This window comes from Leptonotus elevatus, chromosome 15, assembly GCF_054856555.1.
Source record: "Leptonotus elevatus isolate MCC_2025b chromosome 15, RoL_Lele_1.0, whole genome shotgun sequence".
Classification (NCBI taxonomy): Eukaryota; Metazoa; Chordata; class Actinopteri; order Syngnathiformes; family Syngnathidae; genus Leptonotus; species Leptonotus elevatus.
The window spans coordinates 17,411,342-17,433,618 of NC_141253.1; the positions used below are offsets into that span (position 1 = coordinate 17,411,342).

At 38.8% G+C, this 22,277-nt stretch overlaps 1 protein-coding gene across 2 annotated transcripts in view; it reads right to left on the reverse strand.

Annotated features, from left to right (window-relative positions):
• The window catches only part of dcc (DCC netrin 1 receptor), a 350,617-nt gene that overhangs the window by 95,567 nt on the left and 232,773 nt on the right, over positions 1-22,277 (reverse strand). For both annotated transcript variants that reach the window (XM_086097425.1, XM_086097423.1), the window contains exons 13-16: positions 11,208-11,349; positions 6,955-7,065; positions 5,789-5,983; positions 2,067-2,162 (exon numbers count right to left, since the gene is read on the reverse strand). In XM_086097425.1, coding sequence (XP_085953551.1) covers positions 2,067-2,162; positions 5,789-5,983; positions 6,955-7,065; positions 11,208-11,349 — 544 coding nt within the window. The remainder of the gene's footprint in view (positions 1-2,066; positions 2,163-5,788; positions 5,984-6,954; positions 7,066-11,207; positions 11,350-22,277) is intronic.

The window sequence follows — 22,277 nt, forward strand, 5'->3', positions numbered from 1 at the left end:
GTTGGGACTCGACCTTAAACCAAGTGGATCAACCTTAATACGCAAGAGAGGTGTGCAACTTTGGAGCAGACGTGAGAGCTGACCCAACTAGTCACTCAGCCTCACTAATAATGCTTGAGTCAGGACAGAATACTGATGAACACTGCACTCTTACTGCTACTTCGACTTTCCTCTGCCACATCTCTCATTATTCTCTACATCACTTCCTCTTAACCATGCTCATGTCCCCAGTCCTGTTCTGTTTACCCACCCTTCTTTTCTTCCCCTCCCTCTTGTTTAACAGACATTCTTCTTTGGCCAATCTTTGATCACTTTCTATTTTAACTTTGCATTCACTTGTTTCTTTTTCCATTTCCTGTTTAATGTTATCTCTCCATTCCCTCAGGTCATTCAACGTCCCTCCCCACCTGTTCCACTGCCCCGTCTTCCCTGCCAATGCTTTTTAAAAAGCTATGTCTCGCTAGAGAGTGTGTGGTGAGGACAAGACAGTACTGTATATTAATGAGGTTCCCACTGAAAAACCCCACCATCTTATTACAGCTCTGATAAAAATAATAATAATAATAATACAAATCCCCAGACACTATAAAGTGATTCAGCTTGTCCTGGCATAGCAATATTAAAACTGTGTCTGTGTGTGAGAACGAGATATCCACCAGTTATTTCATCTTTAATGCTTGCATATACTACAAGCCTGAGTAAATCATAAATAATGAATTGTTATGTTAAGGACTATGGCGGTTTGGTGGGTGGCCTTTAACCCATTAAGAACAGAAGCGCGTGACCGCGCTTCTACCGCTAAAGCCAAGAGCGCTCCTGTGCTCTTCTCCCTTTAAACCCGGGTGAGCGGATATGTCATTTTGTTGTGTTTTGACCAATTCTTTATCTTTTATCCGATGAAATGCATCAAAATATGCACGATAGGGTGACGTGGGCCTCATAGCATGTCCTGGAATTTTATTCGAGCGTTTATGGTTGACAGAGATTCGCGGGAGTTATTATACAAATGATGATTGATTGACGACGAATTCAAACCAGTGTAACGAGTCGACAGTGACATACTATTAAGAAATATGTTTGTAGACAATGAGGATGTTGAAAATTTTGACGGCTTTGTAACGGAATGGACGACGAATATTTACCCCAAAACCCCCGAGGTTATTACGACTGCATTCCAGTGTTGAAAGTAAATACATTTGGAGTTATACACCCGCAGATGCGACATTTGTTTGTTGATTTAAAAAAAATATATATATTGAAGGTATATAATAATAAACTTAGGTTTGTGTGAACGCCACAGGTGTAAGCTCTAAAATGTTTTTGTAATTATGTTTCTATCTGCTTCAGGAGCTGAGATATCAATTATTTTTAATGTTGTTGAATTTCCAGGAAAACGTCAGGTTTTCGGGGGTGACTCAAAAGTCAGTTTTAGAGGCATAGTTTGCCAGGCGCTTTAGGCCTTAATGGGTTTTTCTTTGCAGCTCTATCATCCTTCCATCCAGTAAGTGTAAATCACAAGTGTATCTCCTAATGTGATAGTGAGACTGGTTGCTATTGTGAAACTGGTAAAGGACCGTTTCAGACAGCTTTATGATTAGAGAACCTCTAGATGTAGAAAAAAATGACTAAAATATTTATAATTCATTTAATCCTGCTTCTTAATTTGTAGTTTGGAAACAAGGAATAAAGAGAAGAACATTAAAAGCAATAAGTTGACACTTGTTATTAAAAAATAGAGTAAATTGTTACTAGACTTGTTTTTACCACTTTATTTGAATTGACAGTGTACAATTGTATGGTTCTCGGAATGTTAAAATGTAAGAGTGAGAAATTGTCAAGGAACAAATAGTATATTGGCCAGATTTCAGGAATAAAGTATGTTCAAACCTCATGGTTGTGATGTACATTTACCTGTTATAATGCCATTTAAGTTGCTGTGATCTTGTAATTGCTTCTGCCTTTCATGCTACTGTTAGTTGACAGCATTCGAGGCTCTCATCAAATTTCTTCACAGCTAAAATGCAATGAATCCTACACCACAGTAAGAGTGATTAGAAATATCCTACCTGTCAGAGATCGAGTGACAGCGCTCTCATACAGAGGAACTCCTTCTCCAGCGTTATTGAAGGCCTTCAGGGAAATCACATAGTGTGAGCTTGGCTCTGTCAGACAGAAATAGGAATACAGAGCTCTAGGTGACATTCAGCTCATTGTTCACTTTGGATAACAAGATTTAAGTAATGTGCTTTATTGGCTTTGATTTATTTTGCTCTCAATAGCAACTTAATACACCAATCATTAGTACACATTGATGATCAAATAATGGGTAATTAATTAATTAAAAGACATCTATAATGAAAACCATCAAATTACTGTTGGAAAAATAGTTCAAATAAGTAGGGTTTTAGTAATTGGACAATTTTCTTGTTTCTATTACCCACTTCATTGTCAAAAGGGCCTTCCTGTTACTAAGCAGCATTTTGTATGAAAAGTAATGTGCTATAATTGAAAGAAAATAGACACATTTGCTGTTTCTTTTTGTATGCAATTAACTCATTTCCTCCCCAAAACATAAAAACCTTATATTTCAAATATTGCCATGGTCCCACAAACGTACTTATACATTTTTATATGCTTGGTTTTTTTTGTTATGCTAAAGCATACAGAAGGCTTTGATACAGCTTCTAACATAAAGAGGTTGCTTAAAGCAATGGTAGTTATTACCCAAAACGGCCAAGAGGTGGCAGCAGAGTATAAGAGATCAACCACAGTTCTTAACAGATTTGTGAATAATGATGAGACTTAGCTATATTCTAATGCGAAACGCAATGCAAAACGGAAACAGATACAAATATACTTATTTTTCCTGATGAATAAAGAGACTCTAATCTTAATTTTGGTAGGTTGCATGTTTGTATAGCAATATAACACAATAGTCTGTGGTCCTTGCAATATCAGTCAAAATCCAGTAAAACAGCCGGGAGCGAAAGGGGTTGCTTCCGTGAAAATGGCTGGGAGTGATATGACATGCCTAACCACAACCACTTTTATATTATTAGGGATGGGCAAGTCCCGATACCAGGTACCAGTATCGAGCGACTGCAGCCCATACCAGTATGGGCTGCCCTCTTGTGGCTGTTTTACGATCAGGAAATGGAAACAGTAAATTAGAAGAATAGAATATTGCCATTTATTTCATGCAGTTTTAAAGAAAAATGCTATATCGGAATATATTGGTCTTTCATTAAAATTATCTGTCATTTTTTGGGGGAAGGGGGATTGTGTGTATCAAAAGTACTAGTGTTATCAGTACTTGGTACCGGTATCTGAAAAAAAGTAGTATCAAACATCGCTCCAAAAAGTGAAACCTTATTTGAAACATGTCATACTTGAAGCGCTCCCTTTGCTCCAACCATCTGAGGGATGGCAGCAAAAGCATGTTACGATAGTGATTGCCATGCAGGTTTTTTTTTTCTATGAAGCCCCGCTCATGAAGTGATGACGCTGCATGTTCTCTGTTAAGCATCCAACACTTGCATCAGTTAAACAAACACCCTCACTGCTCCCCAAGCGCTTCACTGCGTGCATTAATGATCACCATGAATTATAAATGCCATGTACATACTGTATGCAGACTCCATCCACTGTGTGCATGCAATATGACTCTTTCATTACTGTTCCATTAGAGACCCGAGATGGGAATTTGCATCTGCGTAAAAGCATTCGCACAATTTGTTAACGTCTTTTTGGCATGCAAATTGCTTGTTGCGTGCAAAGGAAGAGATGATTTCCACCTCAAGCAGGTCTCTTATTAAATTCCTCTAAATTATTGATTAGAATGAAATAAGTATTTCATCATCACAATTAATTTACAACACACTGGGCTGCTGTGTCAATATTGGCACTTCTTGGCATGAGCAGGTTGATTTATCCAAAGAGGGAGAAAAAATTGTGATTAAATATTTGCTGTTGATAAGTGGGTTGTTGTTGCTGATCTGTGCAATCATTAAATAAATCAATTATGTATACAACCAAAGGAAATGAGAAAAGGATTTTGACTGCAAAAGCAAAAAACAAAATCATAATAAGCGATCTGGGAGTAAATCATATACATAAATTCAACAACACACCATCTGTGAGAGGCTCTGCTGTACTTTTTGTAGCGGCCACACACATGGATATATGCCAACACAAGATGTCATTTAGACCCCCAAAGATGAGGAGGAAAAAAAACAAGTCGTCATCAAAGTGAGAAGCCCCAACAAGTTGAGTCTTCCAGAATCTGGAGGCAAATACTGTCAAAATAGTGCTATAAGTATCAACAAACGCAAACACATGTTTTTTTACACTTGCACCAGACTATAAAATCATGTATTACATTTAGAAATCCTTCAATGATGCACTCATGGCATTGGTGGTAGTTATACAGTGACAATTTCAACCCACTTTGAGCTAACCTTCAATTAACAAAGCCAAGCAAAACTGCAGCAGTATAATGATGTTATTTATAGACTGGGGTGCTGAAATGTTATTGTGTATTCCTATAGAATAAAATGAAGAGGAAAAAGGACATATTACGAAATAGAGATTTTGTAACATAAAGACATGTAAATGTAATGTAATGTAATTGTGACAGAGCTAATTGATGGTGTAAAGCGAGCAGAAGAGAAGCAAGTTGAGAGTGCCGCAGACAGAGAGAATATGCATCTACAAGCACTGGAGCACTAGACCTTCAGGTTTGTAATGTTGAAAAAAACAACAACATGAACATTTGCCTGCCTTGTTTGTGTGTGCACGTGTGTGAGTGTGACATTAAAATTAAAATCAAACAACTGTTTATTTAACACGGAAGAAACTTACAACATTGCATTTAAAATGTTAATTTGCAGTCTTAGTCCTGGTAAGTGGTAAGGCTTCAGAATACAAAGCAAGAATGTATTGGATAAAATAGAAAATTCAAATCTTTAGGGCATCTAATAAATAGCATGAACGCATCAACTCAGGCTAATAATAATGCCTGGGTCAAAAGCAACCCAATTATGGATCAAAAATGGACCGATCCACTTTATGGGTCAATTTGACCCAACTTTATGGGTTGTTTTACACAAAATGACTACATTTTTTGACCTGACCAATACTTATTTGTTGGTTTTTACACTAAAAGACCCATATCTTGACTCAAAGTTAGGTCAAATTGACCCAAGCAGAGGATCGGTCCATTTTTTACCCATAGTTGCTGTTTTTAGAGTGGATAATTTTTGCAGTTAACCAACATTTCTTGATTAGAAATCTTACCTTGCAACAATACAATATTGTTTGTGGTACTCCTTTCTGTTTATCGTTACGTGAATTAAATGAGATTCAAGTGTATGGCGTATATCAATATAATGGTTTTAATGGTATAAAGCAGCAAAGGGTAACCCTGTGTTATTTTACCAGTGTGGTTTTATTTTCAAAGACTTTACCAGCCACAGGATGTGTTAAAGCCTTTTCACACTGCACTTGGTTTTCTTGGTGTTCACAGCAGGGCAGCAAGTGAGGACAACAGAGCCCCGTTGCCAACTTTGCCCATATTTGGAAGTGCTAATGTTGCAGCCCATCGGGAAGTAACAGTTTGCTCTATTGCAGTTAGCACCCTGAAATCACTCCGCCTTCTGACGTCACTGCAATGCTGAATGCTGAGCTAAGAGCATTAGTTCTGCCTTTTGCATCGGTGCTGTATCACAATTTTAATACAGTACTATATAATCGTTATCTCCAGGTGTGTCACCGTCCTCCCTCTTCTCACCTAAGTTTTCGATGGAGTAGTATCGCTGCTTGCTGTCCACACGCACCGTCTCTGCATAGGGACTTCCTACTCCATAGCCTATGATGTAACCGCGTACCAGGATGCTGGGATTGAGGGGAGGAGTCCATGACATGATGATGCTGTTAGGAAGCGGCCTAACATGCAGAGAGCTGGGCTGGTCCGGAACCTGACTCTCTGTAAAAACACAAATAATAACTTATCATCAAAAAAGAGACATGTTTGGGGATCCATTCCGGCATCCTGCTCGTTATGTGTCAGCCATTCAGCTGCTTTCTAAAGTTATTATGACTAGCTCATTATGTCTCATTTGTGTCACAGCCTGATTGTATTCAACTCCTCTTCACTGCTTTAGTGAGTTTTTTTTTCTAGTCTATTGTTGGATCTGCCTGCGTTGATTTTGAATAAATACAGTATGTGCTTTTTTTTGGTTTTCTAAAATCCCATCTTTTGGTCTGCCTCCCATGCTGCTGCTAGTAGCTGCTAACACTGTTAGCTGAGTATTAAGGCCCAATAAACCTTGTCACTTTGTGTTCAAACTCTCTATTTGATAATATCACTTAAGTGTTCTTTTGGGGAAGAGGCCTCCTTTTACTGTCTTGAGTGATAATCTATAGAAATTAGATTAGTGGTTATGCTCAACACCGTGGTCACACAGCTACCTTGTGTTTTTTTGGTCCCTCAGCACTTTGCAGCTCACAATTTTTCTTTTTTAATTCTGCCCTGAATGACAACAAAAGTGGTGCTTAAACCTAAATTAACAACTCTCTTTGTAAAGAAGAACAACAGTAGCCCTCTTCAAGAAGTAATTCAGTTTACATGGTGACTTTCTGAAGCAAAGCGCTTCATAATTCCTTTGGTTCATATTTATTTTTTGTTTATTTATTTATTTTTTAACAAATCATCTTCACCGTCTTCATACATCATTTATAAAACTCATTAATTATGTAGAACTGGATCGTATTTCTCCTCTCATTTTCATTCATTCCCCTCCACACCCAAAGTAAAGCTTCCATCTATTGTGTCTTGCCCTTTAAACTAGTTAAATATTTATGAGTATGTTGGGATAGTGGAGGTATTTACATGTTGTTTCACAGATCACTGGACTCACACAAGCACACACACATATTGCTTCTGTGATTTCTCACCATCCAAATCATTCTCGGGTGTCTCAGCTGTGAACCACTCACTGGGTGGACCTGTTCCATTCACGGTCATGGCTGCGACCTGGAAACTGTACTGACTGCCCTTATCAAGACCTGGAAGGACAAATTATATTATATTGAAATAAAATATATTTTAAATGTGCATTTAAAAAAACAACAACAATGTATGTTTTTTTTTCATCACAAGTTTCTTCTATAATCTGGACTGAAGGGGAAAAAAAACATGGTTTGATATGTCCTCATGTAACCTCTTATATAAGGATATGTTGTTGTCCTGAACTGTTGTACGAATCCAGGTGCCCAACAATTTGTAAATAAAGGGCGGAATCAGCCTGGGAACTCTTCCTTGTTTATACTACAGCCTTCCCTGCGTCGCAAACATGTTTTCGAGAGTGTCTGGGAGAGGGCTTGGACAGCCCGGTTTCTCACGCTCACAACTTTTTGCTAACGAATAACAGACGGAGCGGCACACGGTCCGGACGGATTCAGCTGTGGAACACGTACGATTGCCCAGCCGTTGTTGCAGCTCGCCTCACCCGGACCGTAGGCTCCCCGGTCTAGTGTCAAGGTAAGCGCTGATGATCATCATATTATGCTGCTTAACGTTGTAGTGTATTGATTGCTGTTTGCGGGGAATAAAAGGTACAATCATTCTAGCAAAGCAAGTTGTGATTATTGCTGTTTGCTGGGAATAAAAGGTACAGTCATTCTAGCAAAGCAAGTTGTGAATATTGCTGTTTGCGGGGAATAAAAGGTACAATCATTCGAGCAAAGCAAGTTGTGAATATTGCTGTTTAAGGGGAATAAAAGGTACAATCATTCTAGCAAAGCACAGGTGTCGATTACTGTTTGCGGGGAATAAAACGTACGATTATTCTAGCACAGTATAAAAATGTTGATTGCTGTTTGCGGGGAATAAAAGACACAGTTATTCTAGCAAAGCATATCAAGTCTCTGTGTATTCATTGTTGCCGCCGACCACTCACGATCCTGCATAAAAATATAAAGGTGAAGTAGTGTTTTCCACAAAACATGGACATGTTCAAACCTTTTAAGTCTGCTCTTTCTAACTTTGTCCCCAAAACACCTATCCTAATATCCACCAAGTGTGGAAGCATGCATGTGCTTAATTGAAAATACTTCATGCAGTCATTTTTATATGTCTACAAATTTTTGTCTAGCGGTAGTAAAAAAAACATATATTTTGTTCTGATTTTTATTGTCGAGTGTTTTGTTACTGGAGCGGAGTATGGTAGGAAATACATACTTTCAGTCTGCAATTTGCAATCCTTTTGCAACAGGTTCCATTTAGAAGGGTCAGAGAAGATAAAAGCTTTTTTTTCCAAACTCAGTGCGGGCAAATGGAATGGTTAGCAACAAAATGTAATTTGAACGCAAACTGTAAGAACTAACTAACTCTCTGTGTGATGAAGTTGCAAATGTAAAAGGGCAGTACTGTAGTCCAATAAAGGCCTTGTAGATAAAGGTGTACCTGTGAGCAAACCTCCTGGTAGCCAATAGAGGCCATCCCACTCAAGAGAAAAGTTCACAATGATGGCTCGAGGCCCCACATTTACTGATAAACCTCAGAAGCACGGAACACCAAACAATCTTTGTCAGACATTGAGCTGAAGTATTCATATAAAACAAGTCTCCATAATCTAAGATGGATATATTAAAAAAAAGTTTTTATTTTATTTTACAAGAAAAACAAAATTTATTTCTGAAGAAGAAAAAAAACTTCGTGTTTTTTTTTTGTCATCTAAATTACCCGTTACATAAAAAATACCTGTCAAAAAAGTCTAGCATACGCTAGTCCCTAAAATAGTTTTTTTTGCAAATGTGTTTTATATTGGTCACAGTAGTGTGTAACTGAATGCAATAGTGTCTCATCATTTCAGTCTGTGTTCGTGAGATGACACCAAAACAGCATTTTTCTAAATATGTGTATATTTTTTCAATTTAAGTGTGTATGTTGTGACTGAAGTGTGTCATTTTGCAAACAGTGTAGGAGTTATACAAATTTAGTGCGGTGTTTGGATAATTGTGGCAATAATTTGAAAAAAGGAGCCCTGTTGTCAAAATTGTGGGTAAACAGTTGAAAAAAAACTGTAATAGTGGGAAATGTTTTTTGCTGATTTCTGGAAATACTAATATGTTTGATATGTCTGTTAATCATTATATATTTGACAGTCAAAATGTACAAATTAAAACCATAGTGAGTATTAAATATAGCACAAATCAAAAGTCAAATGTGGAAATAGATTTTCACAAAAATTATGTTTGCTTGTTCAAAAGGACCGAAAATACTCTATTTACAAAGAATCAGAATTTTCTCTCATATATTTCATGGTTCAGGCTTTATAGGGATACGTTTTTTTTTGTTTGTTTTTTTGTGCATTTTATTTTTTTTGCCTAAATCATCTCATGCAAATGGTAATTTTTTTTTTGTGTTTCCTGAAAAATCGGGAAAAAATGACAAAGGTGATTATTTTAAGAAGGTGTTTAAATGTATCTGTGGTACTGTGGTATATGTTCAGCTCTCTGCTCAAGACCCTGGCATGGTATGAAACCATTATTCATCACTTTCATCACTTGAGAGCATGACATAGTTTCAAACAATATCATTAGTCCCTGAGGCACAGGACTTACTCAATGCATCCCATTTAGGTTCTTAAAGCTGCTTGAAATATACTTAAATAGTAGAGTTTGGTTTAAAACTATAATGTAATTGGAAAAGTTAATATCTCTAAGGATCATGAGTAGTATGGTGTATGCAGCCACCCAGCATGGAAAAAACAAAACATTATCAGTGTTAAATTTACAGCAGCATCAACTAAACTGGCAAAGAAAATCACAAACCCCCAAAAAGTGAACAAAGTGTTCACATGGGAACCAATTGGGGATATCATTAGCCACTTTTACACACCATTTGGGCATTGTATTGTGTATTGTTGTAAATGTCAGCCTACAATTATTCAGCATCATGTGTTGACACAGAATGTATTAATGGTGGCCCAAGCTGGCGAAATGGTCAACAGGGTCTGTCACATTCATCTATCCATTCATCCATTTTCTATCCTGCTTATCATCTCTAGGGTCACAAGTGAGCTGGAATCTATAGGCCAGATGATTTTGGACACAAGGCTGGGTACAACATCAATTTATCACCAGCCAATCACTTGACACACTTATAACAACCATTCACAGTCACATCTAAGGGCAATATAGAGAGGGCCCTATTTTACATGCACTTGGCTTAAAAACTGGCACACCTTAATTTTTGTGCCGGGGAAAATCTAGGTTACTGTTTTGCCTGAATGCATATGTGTGTGTTATTGTGTGTGTGTGGGGGTGTGTTTGTGGCTGTGTGTGTTTTATCTGAACTTAATGGCTGAATTTTATACATTTTACATAACACTTCAGCTGGTAAAACTAATATCATTAAAATAAATTTAAAACCACATTTACGCAAAATAAAATAATTATTGACTTTCCTCCAACAATTGCCTGGCATTGTCTTTATTGTGATTTATTGTTTTATTTTCAGTCTGTGTTTTGAAATAATAATCATGTTTGACTGTAGTGGGAAACACCTTTACTCTCTGAAAAATAATAAAGTGAATCTAATTTGTATCTGTCAGTCTCTCTTGTTATTGAATGAGGTAAGAATAACCTTTGTTACATATGAATGGACTGTGCATAAATTGAACATGTGTTAATGAAGATTTAATCGGATGTTCTTGATCATTAGACGTACACCATCGACCCACACACGCATTACCACAAACCTTACATTGGGAAATGAGTGAACATAAAGAAGAAGATAACATCAGTAAAAAAAATATATATTAATGAAAAGATCAGTTTCATTTAAAATTTGCAAATCTAGCATTGGAAAAATAGCTGGTGGCAGTATGAATAACACACACACACACAGAATGCATACAATATGTGTTAACATATGCAAATTAATTTATACTTCAGATGAGAAAAGAAAAAGGAATGAAAAGCAAAGAAATTCAAATTTCAAAAAGCCTCAGGCTGAGGAACGTTTTGTATTAAAGGTTCCTTAACATTCATTGTTACAGACTCCAACAAGCAGGCTTAAAATGCTCCACCTCTACAAACTCCTCCAATTCTATCAGCATGAAATGATTGTTATAAAAACTCTTGTTTATGTGATGCAAGTGGTTCTTCTATTATAAAACTCAGACCAAACAGATAATTCTTACCTGTGAAAAGATACCAGAGGTTGTTTGGTTCAATGGCTTCCTGGTCTCCACGACGACCGGTCTTCCTATATTTGATCTTGTAAGCGCTGATTATGCCATTCTGTGCGCTGCGTGGAGGTGGCTGCCATGACACTTTTATGCTCTGAAAAATCATATAAAACAATAAGAATTGACTGGAGAACAATGACATGATGAAGAACTGTTGTGTTGCCAAAGTTTATATATGAATAACCACTTGTAAACTTTCCATTTGTACTGTCCTGATGCAACAGAGAGAGAGTACAGTATTATTTATTATTAAATCAGTCCAATTTAAGGCAGTAGTAGTAGGAGTTTCACTTCCCATAATTTGTGTGTTTGTCTTTACAGTCTGGGGACGTTTTCTGTTTGTTTAGTTGTATGCTGAGGAATGCTAATTGCTTAATTTGCATGTTAACAACACATCTCGACCTACCCGGACAAATACACACACGCACAAACACACACACAGCAGATGTTTGCCAAGGCCCAAGTGTGCAATGCTTTGAGACAGCTGCTATCAGCCATCCCATACCCATTGGCTGCTGCATACTAATGAATTAAGACTAATGGATTACAAAATGTATTCATCAAAAAGATGATTTAGCCTTTACTCCGTGCTTCTCTATGCACTCCTTTATTTCGGTTTGTCTAAAAGGTCACAGTTTCTATTGTATTAAAGCTATGCAAGGTTCTGATTACCATAGTTTAAGTGCACAGACAGTACCTAATAATCGTAAACAGAAGTCAGAGGATGAGCAGTGAATATAAAAATAATTCAAGATGCAGTTTACCTCATATACTTTACAATGTGACAAGTGTTTACAGCATCAAAAAGATCAGATGAAAAATTTTCATTTGCCTGAAACGGATGAGTAGACTAATTCAAGGTAACACAATGGCAAAAATAACATCAATTGTGGAAAATAATTATATAAATAATATATAATGGCCTTAGACCTTCTCTACATGCACAAATGTCTCAATTGTAAAGTGCTACACTGGTACAAGACAAGACCACCGCATTCATGTGGCAATTTCGATTCCATCATGCCCCACACCCCCAATTCTCTCCCCCGTCACTTAATAGGAATCAGTGCATGACGTTAGTCGCCTACCGTACCTTGTACTTGTACGTAGAAGCACATGTGTTTAACAGAATAACAGAAGTGCACGTGTTCAACAGAATAACAAATTTAAGCTCTCGGTCAGTTATCGTAGTAACATGAGTCCATGAACCTAACCTGGTCGCTAGCAGGTTTATCACAATGAACCTCGAGTTTTTCCCTGTCTCCACCTCCTTTCAGCCACACACGACATTTCATTTCCTCATTCATAAAGTCTGCTGCGGCGAGTTTTTGCGTAAATACGCCTATAGTCTATAGCGTAAAGTCCATTTTGTCACGAACATGGCATGTCCTTTTGACAATTACCCTATTAAGGTGCCGCATTTTTGAACGGTACCGTTTCACATCACAGTCCATCATCTACAACTTAATCCGTCCTTACAATTGCAACATTACCAGCCGTACGTTGTCGTGCGCTCACATCACAGCATATATTTTGTATTGCGCTCCACTTTTTACTTAAACCCGTTTGAATAATGTTTTTATATTTCATCTTAAGTTTTTCATATTTCATCTTAAATCAAGTGCGCTTCTCCGCCGCAGGTTTGCAGGTAAATTAAATAAATTAATGAGCTACCATTCAACAGGTTTCCCTCGTAATATTATTTTGATTGCAAAGGACTACATTTAAATTGCATTGTCCTGAGCAGCAACATTCTCCCACGCGCCACCTTCTCTTTTACAGCTGTTGCGGTGTTAAACGTATGTTCAAATTCGCCATATGATTACATTATGATTTCCAGTTTGAGAGGGGTCCCCATTGCCCTGGTGACCTGTCGATTCTGAGCTCTTTTTAGTGTGGTGGTAACTCCACGTGAAACTACTCTGCGTTGATAAAACTAGCTCGAATCAGCTGTCCTGGAACTGAAAACGCTGAGTTTTCGATCTCATGGTATGTCAACTCGCTGTTCAGGGTTAGTCCTCTAGGCCACTCTACCACTAGGTCCCTGCGCTGGTCAGCTGGCGATTATTCATAGTAAATTACTCACTGAGACTTAATAAACTGTATTTTATAGCTGATTGAATCAAGGTTTCAGAGGTGAAGATTGATAGAATATGTTAAGTAGCTTATAGCACTATTTATTTTCAAAAACATGACATTCCCATTAGGGAAGTTCAGATTTTCTTAACACCTTAGATCTATTCTAAATTTGAATCAAATATACAGTACTTATGGCGATTGATTGAGGTGATTTGATAAGTTGGACTACACAGTAATTGATATTGTTTATTTCATATTTATTTCAATAATTCAAGAAGATCTAATTAAAAAACTAAAACTTACAATTCATATCAAAAAGAATGCACCATCTGCCATCATGCAACAACATATATATTAAGTTGAACAGTGTTCACCTGTTTGTGATAAAAGCAAAATCTGTAGTAAATACAATACGCTGTAATTCTGTCTAAATTTGTTGCTAATATGTACCAAGTTTTAGTTCTGGTCAGAATTGCAGTAGAGTAGAGCTTTGATAGGTACAAATAATCCTGAGGACAACATATTGTATCAAATACATTCACGCATCTGTTTTGCACGTGTCAAAAAAAATATAAAAAAAAATAAAAACATTCCCACGCATAGTGATAGTGTCTGTTTCTCCCCATCAGTCCAACTAGCAGTTAAAAATTCCGCCAATGTTATAGTGACAGGGGCCACCAAGGAATTCATTAACATTTAGCGTGCACCTGTTCCCTGTGCTTCGCTTCACCCTGCTAATTGATTACCGCAGAACTGATTATGGAGGGAGGAGGGAGCAGTCAGGACAAGAGGATGTTGTTTGCCAAATACCTCCATATTCGGTCGTTTCCTCCTCTACCCCACCTCCCTTCCTCAGGCCTGGCATCACTGTGTGCTTCATTAACTAATTAGTCACTTTGACAGCACACAGTTGGATATGTGGTCTCCATGGAAACGATACAGAAGTTAAATACATGTTGGAACAAGTCTGACAGAGTGACACAGTGGCAATCCATCCATGAAGGAGAACGGAGAGCATCTTTAGAGACCAAACATCTCCAGTGAGAAGGGGTTAACTTAATTTCTGACATAATTAACAACAACATACCACAATGCACACTCTTTGGATGCATCGGGTAAACCTGATTGGATTCAAAAGAAAAGCAATAAAATCTATATGTTAACTGATACTCAGATATCACAGTAATAAACAGTGTTAAACCTTTGATTTAGGGGAGACCGGGGCTAGTTGTATCACTGGTAAGTTGTCACATTGCAATTTTCTTCTCCCTTAGAGGGCGCAACTAAGAAGTGCAATACTAGTTTTCTTTGTATAAATGGTCAGGGGTTGTGTACTGTCTGAGAAGAGAATAGCACATTTTGAGCTGAGATGAGTGCCAGTTATCTGTTTTGCACAACCAAAGTAAAAATTTTCAACTTCAGATATTTTGAAATAGGCGTCGTACATAGACAAATTCTAGCAGCAAATTATGTGGACTTGTTATAGGAGAGATTTAGGCATCTTGTCATGCCTCAGTCACGGCTCTGTTTTAAGCTACATGGTAGTTTGGGCCAACTTGTCTCAGTAATTTTGGGGTTTGTTGTCACATATGCAAAAAATGGGAGAATGAAAAATGCACTTTTGGCAACTCTGCTTTCATATGCCAGAAATGTTTTTCAGACAATGAGTCTGAAGAGTGAGGAAATGAGTTTGCCAGGTTTTGTCTCATTGTTTAAAAAACTATTTTACTGTTATTGGAACTACAGTATGCCCACGTCAGGACTGGTTTAAGTTTCATGATGAACCATCCATCCATTGACCAAAATGCTTTGTTTTTTAAATACAATTTAGTCTCAAATTTCCAGTTTAAGGGAAACAAAATACACATTTGAGGCTGAGAGCTATGACCTATATGCCAGCAGTTCCTAAGGACTTTATTTCACAATATTTTATGTTAAAGTTTGCTCAATGGCTATGGTAAATTTTGATCAACAATTTATCAGGCTGTAAAAACAAAGAAACAGGAGAACAAGGATAATTTAGTTTTAGTTTTATTAGTTGCAAAATCCAATGTGACATCTTACCCCACATAGTGTGACAACTTACCCATTGGTGGGGCAACATGTCACATGTTCTGTCCCTCTATTTGATGGCTTACAACTCTGCACTGACAAAAATATACCTAAGACTCTTTCATCTGGTATACATTTTGTTTATATATGATGTATTGATTGCAAGAAATATATAAAAGTAAAAAAGTGATACAACTAGCCCCGGTCTCCCCTACTACTTGCTTGTGTGTTCTAAACGGGATTTTTGTGAAAACTGCACAACAGATTTACAGTAAATGAGGTACCGTACTTGCGGAGGGGTGGTGCATATAAAAAAGAACAAGATCAACAACAACCATGCATATTCATTTTTTGTTTGTTTGTCGCAATATTAACAATAGAAGATAACACATTTTTCAACAATCATAGATTAAGAATCCCCCCAATACAGTTACCCATATGCAGGCATATGTAGAAAAAATTGTGAGCCAGTCATTTGAATTCACCCATTAGAGGCTTCTTTAAATACTGTATTATAAAGAGCTAAAGTTACAATTAGGTTTCATTAGGTTGCATCTTTGGTGGAGGTCAACGCTCAACTGAATTAGAATTATTGTAAAACGAGATTGCAGCATGTCGGTCCTTATTAGATGACATATGCACAGTTAGTATAAAATATGTTATGTCTGCTGGCACTCAACAACTTAAACCATGTTCATACTATAGTTTACACTGTTGGTTGACCTTTGACTAGTAAGTTGTGCAACTGTTGCTAAATTCTGCAGGATGGTTATTTTCACTGCAGATGCACATCCATTTATTACAGCTACTGCTATTGTTGCTGCTACACATTCTTAAAAGCCTTTTTTTCTGCGTCTTCTACTCATTATTTATATAGCCTTCAGCATGGTACAATCAGTACAGCACTGCTGCAGTTTCCCCCTTTTTTTTGTTTAGTTTCTTTCTTTTTTTTACATTTCATTTGTACTTCTATCTTCATGTGCATTTACATCAAGATTTCAGCTCCAATGGGAACAGCCAAAGTTGCAAATTAGTGTTGTAAATATTGTCACTATTTTGAGTTTGTGCCAGCTGAAGATGAAAGTATTAGGCTTAAGGTTGTTTTGCACTTTGTAATGGTGACAAAATATTATCTGACTTTGAAAACTGTGTCTGTTAACCAGTTCAATGTTCATAAAATATGTTAAAAATAATGTAATAGTTATATTTATTACTAATGTGCAGTAGAACCTCAACTAAATGGACATATAGGAAGTGAAGTTGTCTGTTATAGCCGATTGTGTGTTAAATAGGAGTTTTTTTTCTCTTGGCCTAAAAACAACAAATCCATCCATCCATCCATTTTTTTAACCGCTTGTCCGCACAAAGGTCGCGGGGGGTGCTGGAGCCAATCCCAGCTGGCTTCGGGCAGTAAGCGGCGTACACCCTGAACTGGTTGCCAGCCAATCGCAGACAACAAATACAGTACAACATTATTAATATAAATTATAAATAAAAAATGTTTGAAACAGTTCAGTACAGCATGTTCGAGAGATGTGAACTAGCCAGCATAAACAGCCTTAGTCCATAGATACATGTATGTAGATAAGACACGCACCTTTAAAGTGTCCATATTAAGCTATTTTAAGCCCCTCCACAGTTAACTATGAGCACATACAGTATACCTATTGGATATATCCAAGGGTGCGTGTAAGTGCTGCGCAGGTGTGCATGTGTACTAAAGTAAGTCATTCGCGCACCAGATTCGGTTGCCTACGCATTTGCCTACCAAGAAGATTGCAACTCAGTTTTTGTGAGCGGGCCATCGAGGCGAAAAGTTGAAAAACAAGTGCTTCCTGGGGCTAACTTCAGAATTAAATGCTATTAAACCATCAATGTCTCGAGATGAAAGCATCAAAATATTTTATTCTGAAGTTGGCATCGTGGGGCGTTGCATATTATGAACAACCGTTATGGCGTCTGGCTTGACTTTGCCAGCTCTAGCCTATCATGCTGACAGCTGCAAAACTCAAGGGGTGGCGGCGGTGGCCGATTGTGGGGATGGCACGGACGAGACATTCATCTCCGTCTCGTTGCACAGCGGTCCAGTTTATGGCTCATCTGCAGGTCACTCTCTAGCATCGGCGAGGCCACAAATGAGCGCATCAACGTTCGCTCAAGATGCCCCGCGATCCACCGCCACCTCATCGCCATCCCCTCTTCGCCTGCCTGCGGCAAGGGAGGCAGGTTGATCATGATGATAAACCTTCCAAGTCTTTGTATGATCACAAGGACTTGTAGGTAGGTTAACTTCTCCCCATGCGATAGTTGTAAGGAGCATTAATTTGCTCTCAAAAACATATAAATACATTACATTTTAAATGCTTTAAGTGTCCCAAAGACGTATTTACAGTTTGTTTTTCTTTATGTTTTTTTTTTTAATGCTAGAGCATACAAAAGAAGGCTTTGATGCAGCCTCAGAACTGCAGAGAACGGGTGAGGCAATGGTGGTAATTATAAAATCGGCTAGTAGGTGGCAGCAGGGTATAAGAGATCAACCAGGGCCATGTTGCAAACAAGCTGATTTCCCCACAGTGATATACAAATTTGTGAATAATGATGAAACTTATGCTTTATTCTAATTCTAATTGCAAAATTGAAATAGATAGAAATATACTTTTTTTCCTCTAATAAAAGAAGAGACTAATCTTTCTTTTGGTTGGTTCCATGTTTTTTTTTTAGCAATAGAACACAATATTCTGTGGGCCTTGCAAAATCTGTCAAAATCCAGTAAAACAGCCGAGAACGAAGGGGGTTGCTTCTGTGAAAATGGCTGGGAGTGAATGAGTTAATAAGGATGTTTCATCAAAGTGAGATGTGAATTCACTTGGATGGAATGTTGTGTAGCGATTATTTGGGTTGCCGTAATGGCGAACGAGGAATTTAGGCGGTACTGAGGGGAGTTGTAATTTCCTCAGCAACCTCTGGGGGCACCACGTTGACTTTGCTTGTTTGTAGGAGCAAAATAAACGATAAAAATCCTATTATCAAGTATTCATAATCTGAAGCTGCTACTTTAGTTAATCATGGAGTAAGTGTGAGTTATTTAGTAAACACACATATATCAGTCACAGCCTAACCTATTAATGAAACAGAATACAAAATGTGAATCAAAGATAAAAAGAAAACATGCAACCTAACGAACTAAGATAAAAAGGGAATGAAAAAGGTAGATGGGGAATAGAGATGGAAGCGTTTTGACTTGTCAATTATTTTATACATGAATCAAGCATTGCACCAGTTGTATATGGTCAGATTGCAATGAAGGCGCACTTATGGTGCACGGGAGAGAGAGGGACTCGGCGAGCGTCGATCCTCAGTTGAAGAAAACTCCGTTGGAGCCGTTCTGGGAGATTGGCGCACGCGCAGCTGGAATGATGTACTGGAGTCTGGCTGATGGTGCTGGGGGCACGACTGAGAGGCCGCTGCAGGTGTCTGGTTGGTGGCAAGGTGCGCGAGCGGCGTGGAGGCCGCGGCAGGTCCTTGGCTGGCACAAGTCCCGGTTGGTGGTGATGTGCTTGCGCAGTTGAGAGGCCGCAGTCAGTTTTCGTTGCGGGGCGTCTCGGGCGCACGGCTGGCGCAGAAATGGTTCGCTGGCGCACAGCAGCTCGGTGCCTAACAGCCGTCGTGGAACCTGGTCGGCGGGGGGCTGCGTGATTCAGAGAGCGGAAGGTAGGTGTGTCGTCTCTCAGCAGGAACAGACATGCGCGTTTTGGGACGCGCAATGTGGTTGCGAGTCCTTGTGTGATGCGTGCCTTGGGGCGCACGGCGTGGCTCAAGTCCGGGGCTCAAAGAAGGAAGCCACGTGGTCGCTCAGCATGTTCGGCGACCACGTCTCTCGTGATGGTCAGGGGAAGTTCATGGGGCAAGAAGAGCGAAGATGGAGAAGAGCGAAGGAGAAGAGCGAATAAGAGAGAAGAGAGCAGAAGTGTGCTGGCTTTTAAGCTTGGGTCCCGGGAGGGTCAAGCGGTCCCGCCTCTTCCGTGCGCTTGAAGCAGACTTGGTCGACTGAGACCAAGCTTTTGGGATAGCATTTGATAATTTTTTGATCAGAATTGACAAGCCAGATGCTACATTTATCATTCTGAACACATTTCAAACATTACCGAGATCATAAAGTTATTGAATCCGCTAAGCTTACTAATTAGCTAAACTTAGATGGCTGCAGAAGTTACACACATCATTAATTTGAGAGACATACAGGTTGTGTACAAAGATAAACAACAGAAGTCACTTGATGTCAGTCCGTATTTGTCCCGAATTATGTAGACTTCAGATTAATTACGAGCGGCAGGATTCTTGAGGATAATACCGATAGTGACCGCTGGAGGGCACTGTTGTATCGTATAACTTCCAAGGGGTGTTGTTTCCATGGCGGATTCCTGTGGATAGCCCAGACCAAAAAAGTGGTCTGGGGACTAATAAGCAGTCTTATCGCTAGTCTGCTTACTAAACAGGCTTTTAGATCTCGGTAGGCGCTCAGGTATGGTTTTCCTGTGGGTTGTAAAAACGAAATTGAGTCCCTGCTGGAGGGAAATTCAAAGAGATTTAAAAAAAAATAGAGGGTGACGGGCAAAATTCGTTACAGTTGACTGATGAAGCCTAATTTTATCACTGCTCTTCATTGTAAATCCTTCAACTGCCGCCTGTACTACCCTGCGAGAATAACTGTGCAAACAAATGCATGCGGGGATTAGGCAAGTGACGTCCGGAGCGCTTTGATTGGGTGGGCTTGGTCCTTCGAGAGCAGCAATGAGCAGGAATGATCAGAGATGGGTGAATGGTTTTGGGTGAGAAATTTGCATTTTCACATGGCTAAATGCTAAACAAAAAGTTTATTTTGCATGATATAGACCCTCTCTAATGCGTGCTTTGCATTACCTTTGATGGGAAAGTTGCCCCTGCCAACATGTCTGCCACATACTGTATGTCCATGCATTGGCTTTGATGGGAAATTTGACTGCGGGTTAAACACAGATGCACGGTCGTGGGTTTAAGGCTGTCTCCAATTGCCCACCTCACATGTGAGGCCGTCTAAAGGGAAATGTTGCAGTTTTCTAGCTGCCAATGTTATGCATGGACCCCAGCAAGTCTAGTTCAGATTCCACAATGTCAAGCCCGGTTGCACAACAAGCCTCAGACCGCTGTGATTTTAATGCAAATGAGGGATGCCACTACGATTGGCCAAGATTGTTGCATCCTACAAACACGCACAACGCTGCAAATGCCTCATTATGACTGATTCTACAGGTGTAAATCTGCAAAAAATAATAATAATAAAAATAAAAAAGACAATTCCACGAAAATACGGCCCTCAGTCTTGAAGGAAGATATTGCAGGCAGGATCATGGCTATTCCATGGGATGAGTGTGTTTGTTGTGTGCATGTGTGTCTATTTTATTTACACTGCATCCAGGAGTGTCTCAGGCGCAAAGGTGGATATTTGGAGCCCATTTTGGAAAGCTAACAAAATCTAAACAAGTGGTTCTCAACCCTGGTCCTCGGGGACTCCTATCCAGCCTGTTTTCCATGTTTCCCTCAACCAACATAGGTGAGGAACGTTATCAGGGTTCATGCAGAGCTTGCTGATTAGCTGATCACTTGAATCACCTTTGTTGGCTGAGAGAAACATGGAAAACAGTCTTGATAGGGATCCCGAGGACCGGGGTAGAGAAACACTGATCTAGACCACATAGGCTAAAGACCTCAAATCTTCACGACTGAATCTTAATCAAATCAAATTAACAATAAAATAAGCAATTCCAACATAACTTGTAGAAATGGCAGCCATCTGAGTTGCAATGGTTTTGGTCACTTTAAAAAAAAATGTTTACAATTACACTCAATCCTAAGAATAAAAAAACATGTTCATGACTGAAACTCTACAGCCTATGAACCCAGCCAATCATGGGCTCAGTTGTTGAGTGGGCGTCTCCCATCCGTGAGGTTGTGGGTTCGAGCCTCACCCATGGTGACCATGTCGAAGTGTCCTTGAGCAAGACACTGAACCCCGATTTGCTCCCAGTTGACCTGGCAGCGCCTTTTATGGCAGCAGCTAACCACTAGTGTGTGTGCGTGCGTGTGTGTGTGTGTGAATGTGAGGCTTACATTTTAAAGAGCTTTGGGCGTCGTTAAACAGCTATATAAAAAGCAGTCCATTTACCAATCAGAAATGCTTTTATTAAATAAACTGCATCTGCTGATTCTTCCAGAAGACGTACTGTACAGTAGTGCGCTAATTAGAATCCAATCTTACTCCGGATACTACACAGTAAGTCACCTAGACTAGATGGATCTCCTTCGGATTGTACAAACACTTTTGGGATATAGCACCACACATTCACTGGGCAGTAATAGATATCCACGCTATTTTTACTGTGCTATCCCATATGAACAAAGCTATTATTATGACTCTGCTATTAAACACATTTAAGACCCAGCGCTATCATTTCAGTTATAGCCCACTGTGATGAATCATTTCAAATCTAAAAAAATATATATATTAAAAAAATCACTGACATCAAAACTTGAAGGTGTCCTGCCCTACATTAATTCACCCAAAAACCAACAGGACGTAATCAATACAAACATGCTTCATATAACATACAGAGTCTTTATTTTAATTAACATAGAACAGCAAAAACATTTTATGCTGAAAACAGAATAGAAAAAGTGAACAAAGATTTTTTGTAAGCGTGTTTGATTTGGACAGCTGTTTTATCCACTGAAATCAAACACTATAGACCTCGCACAAGCAACTTCTTATTCTAATTCTAATTGAGATCAGCTCATCAAGGATCCAGGCAAGAATGCCTATTTCCCAAATTATTTTATCTGTATTTGTTTCTCAAC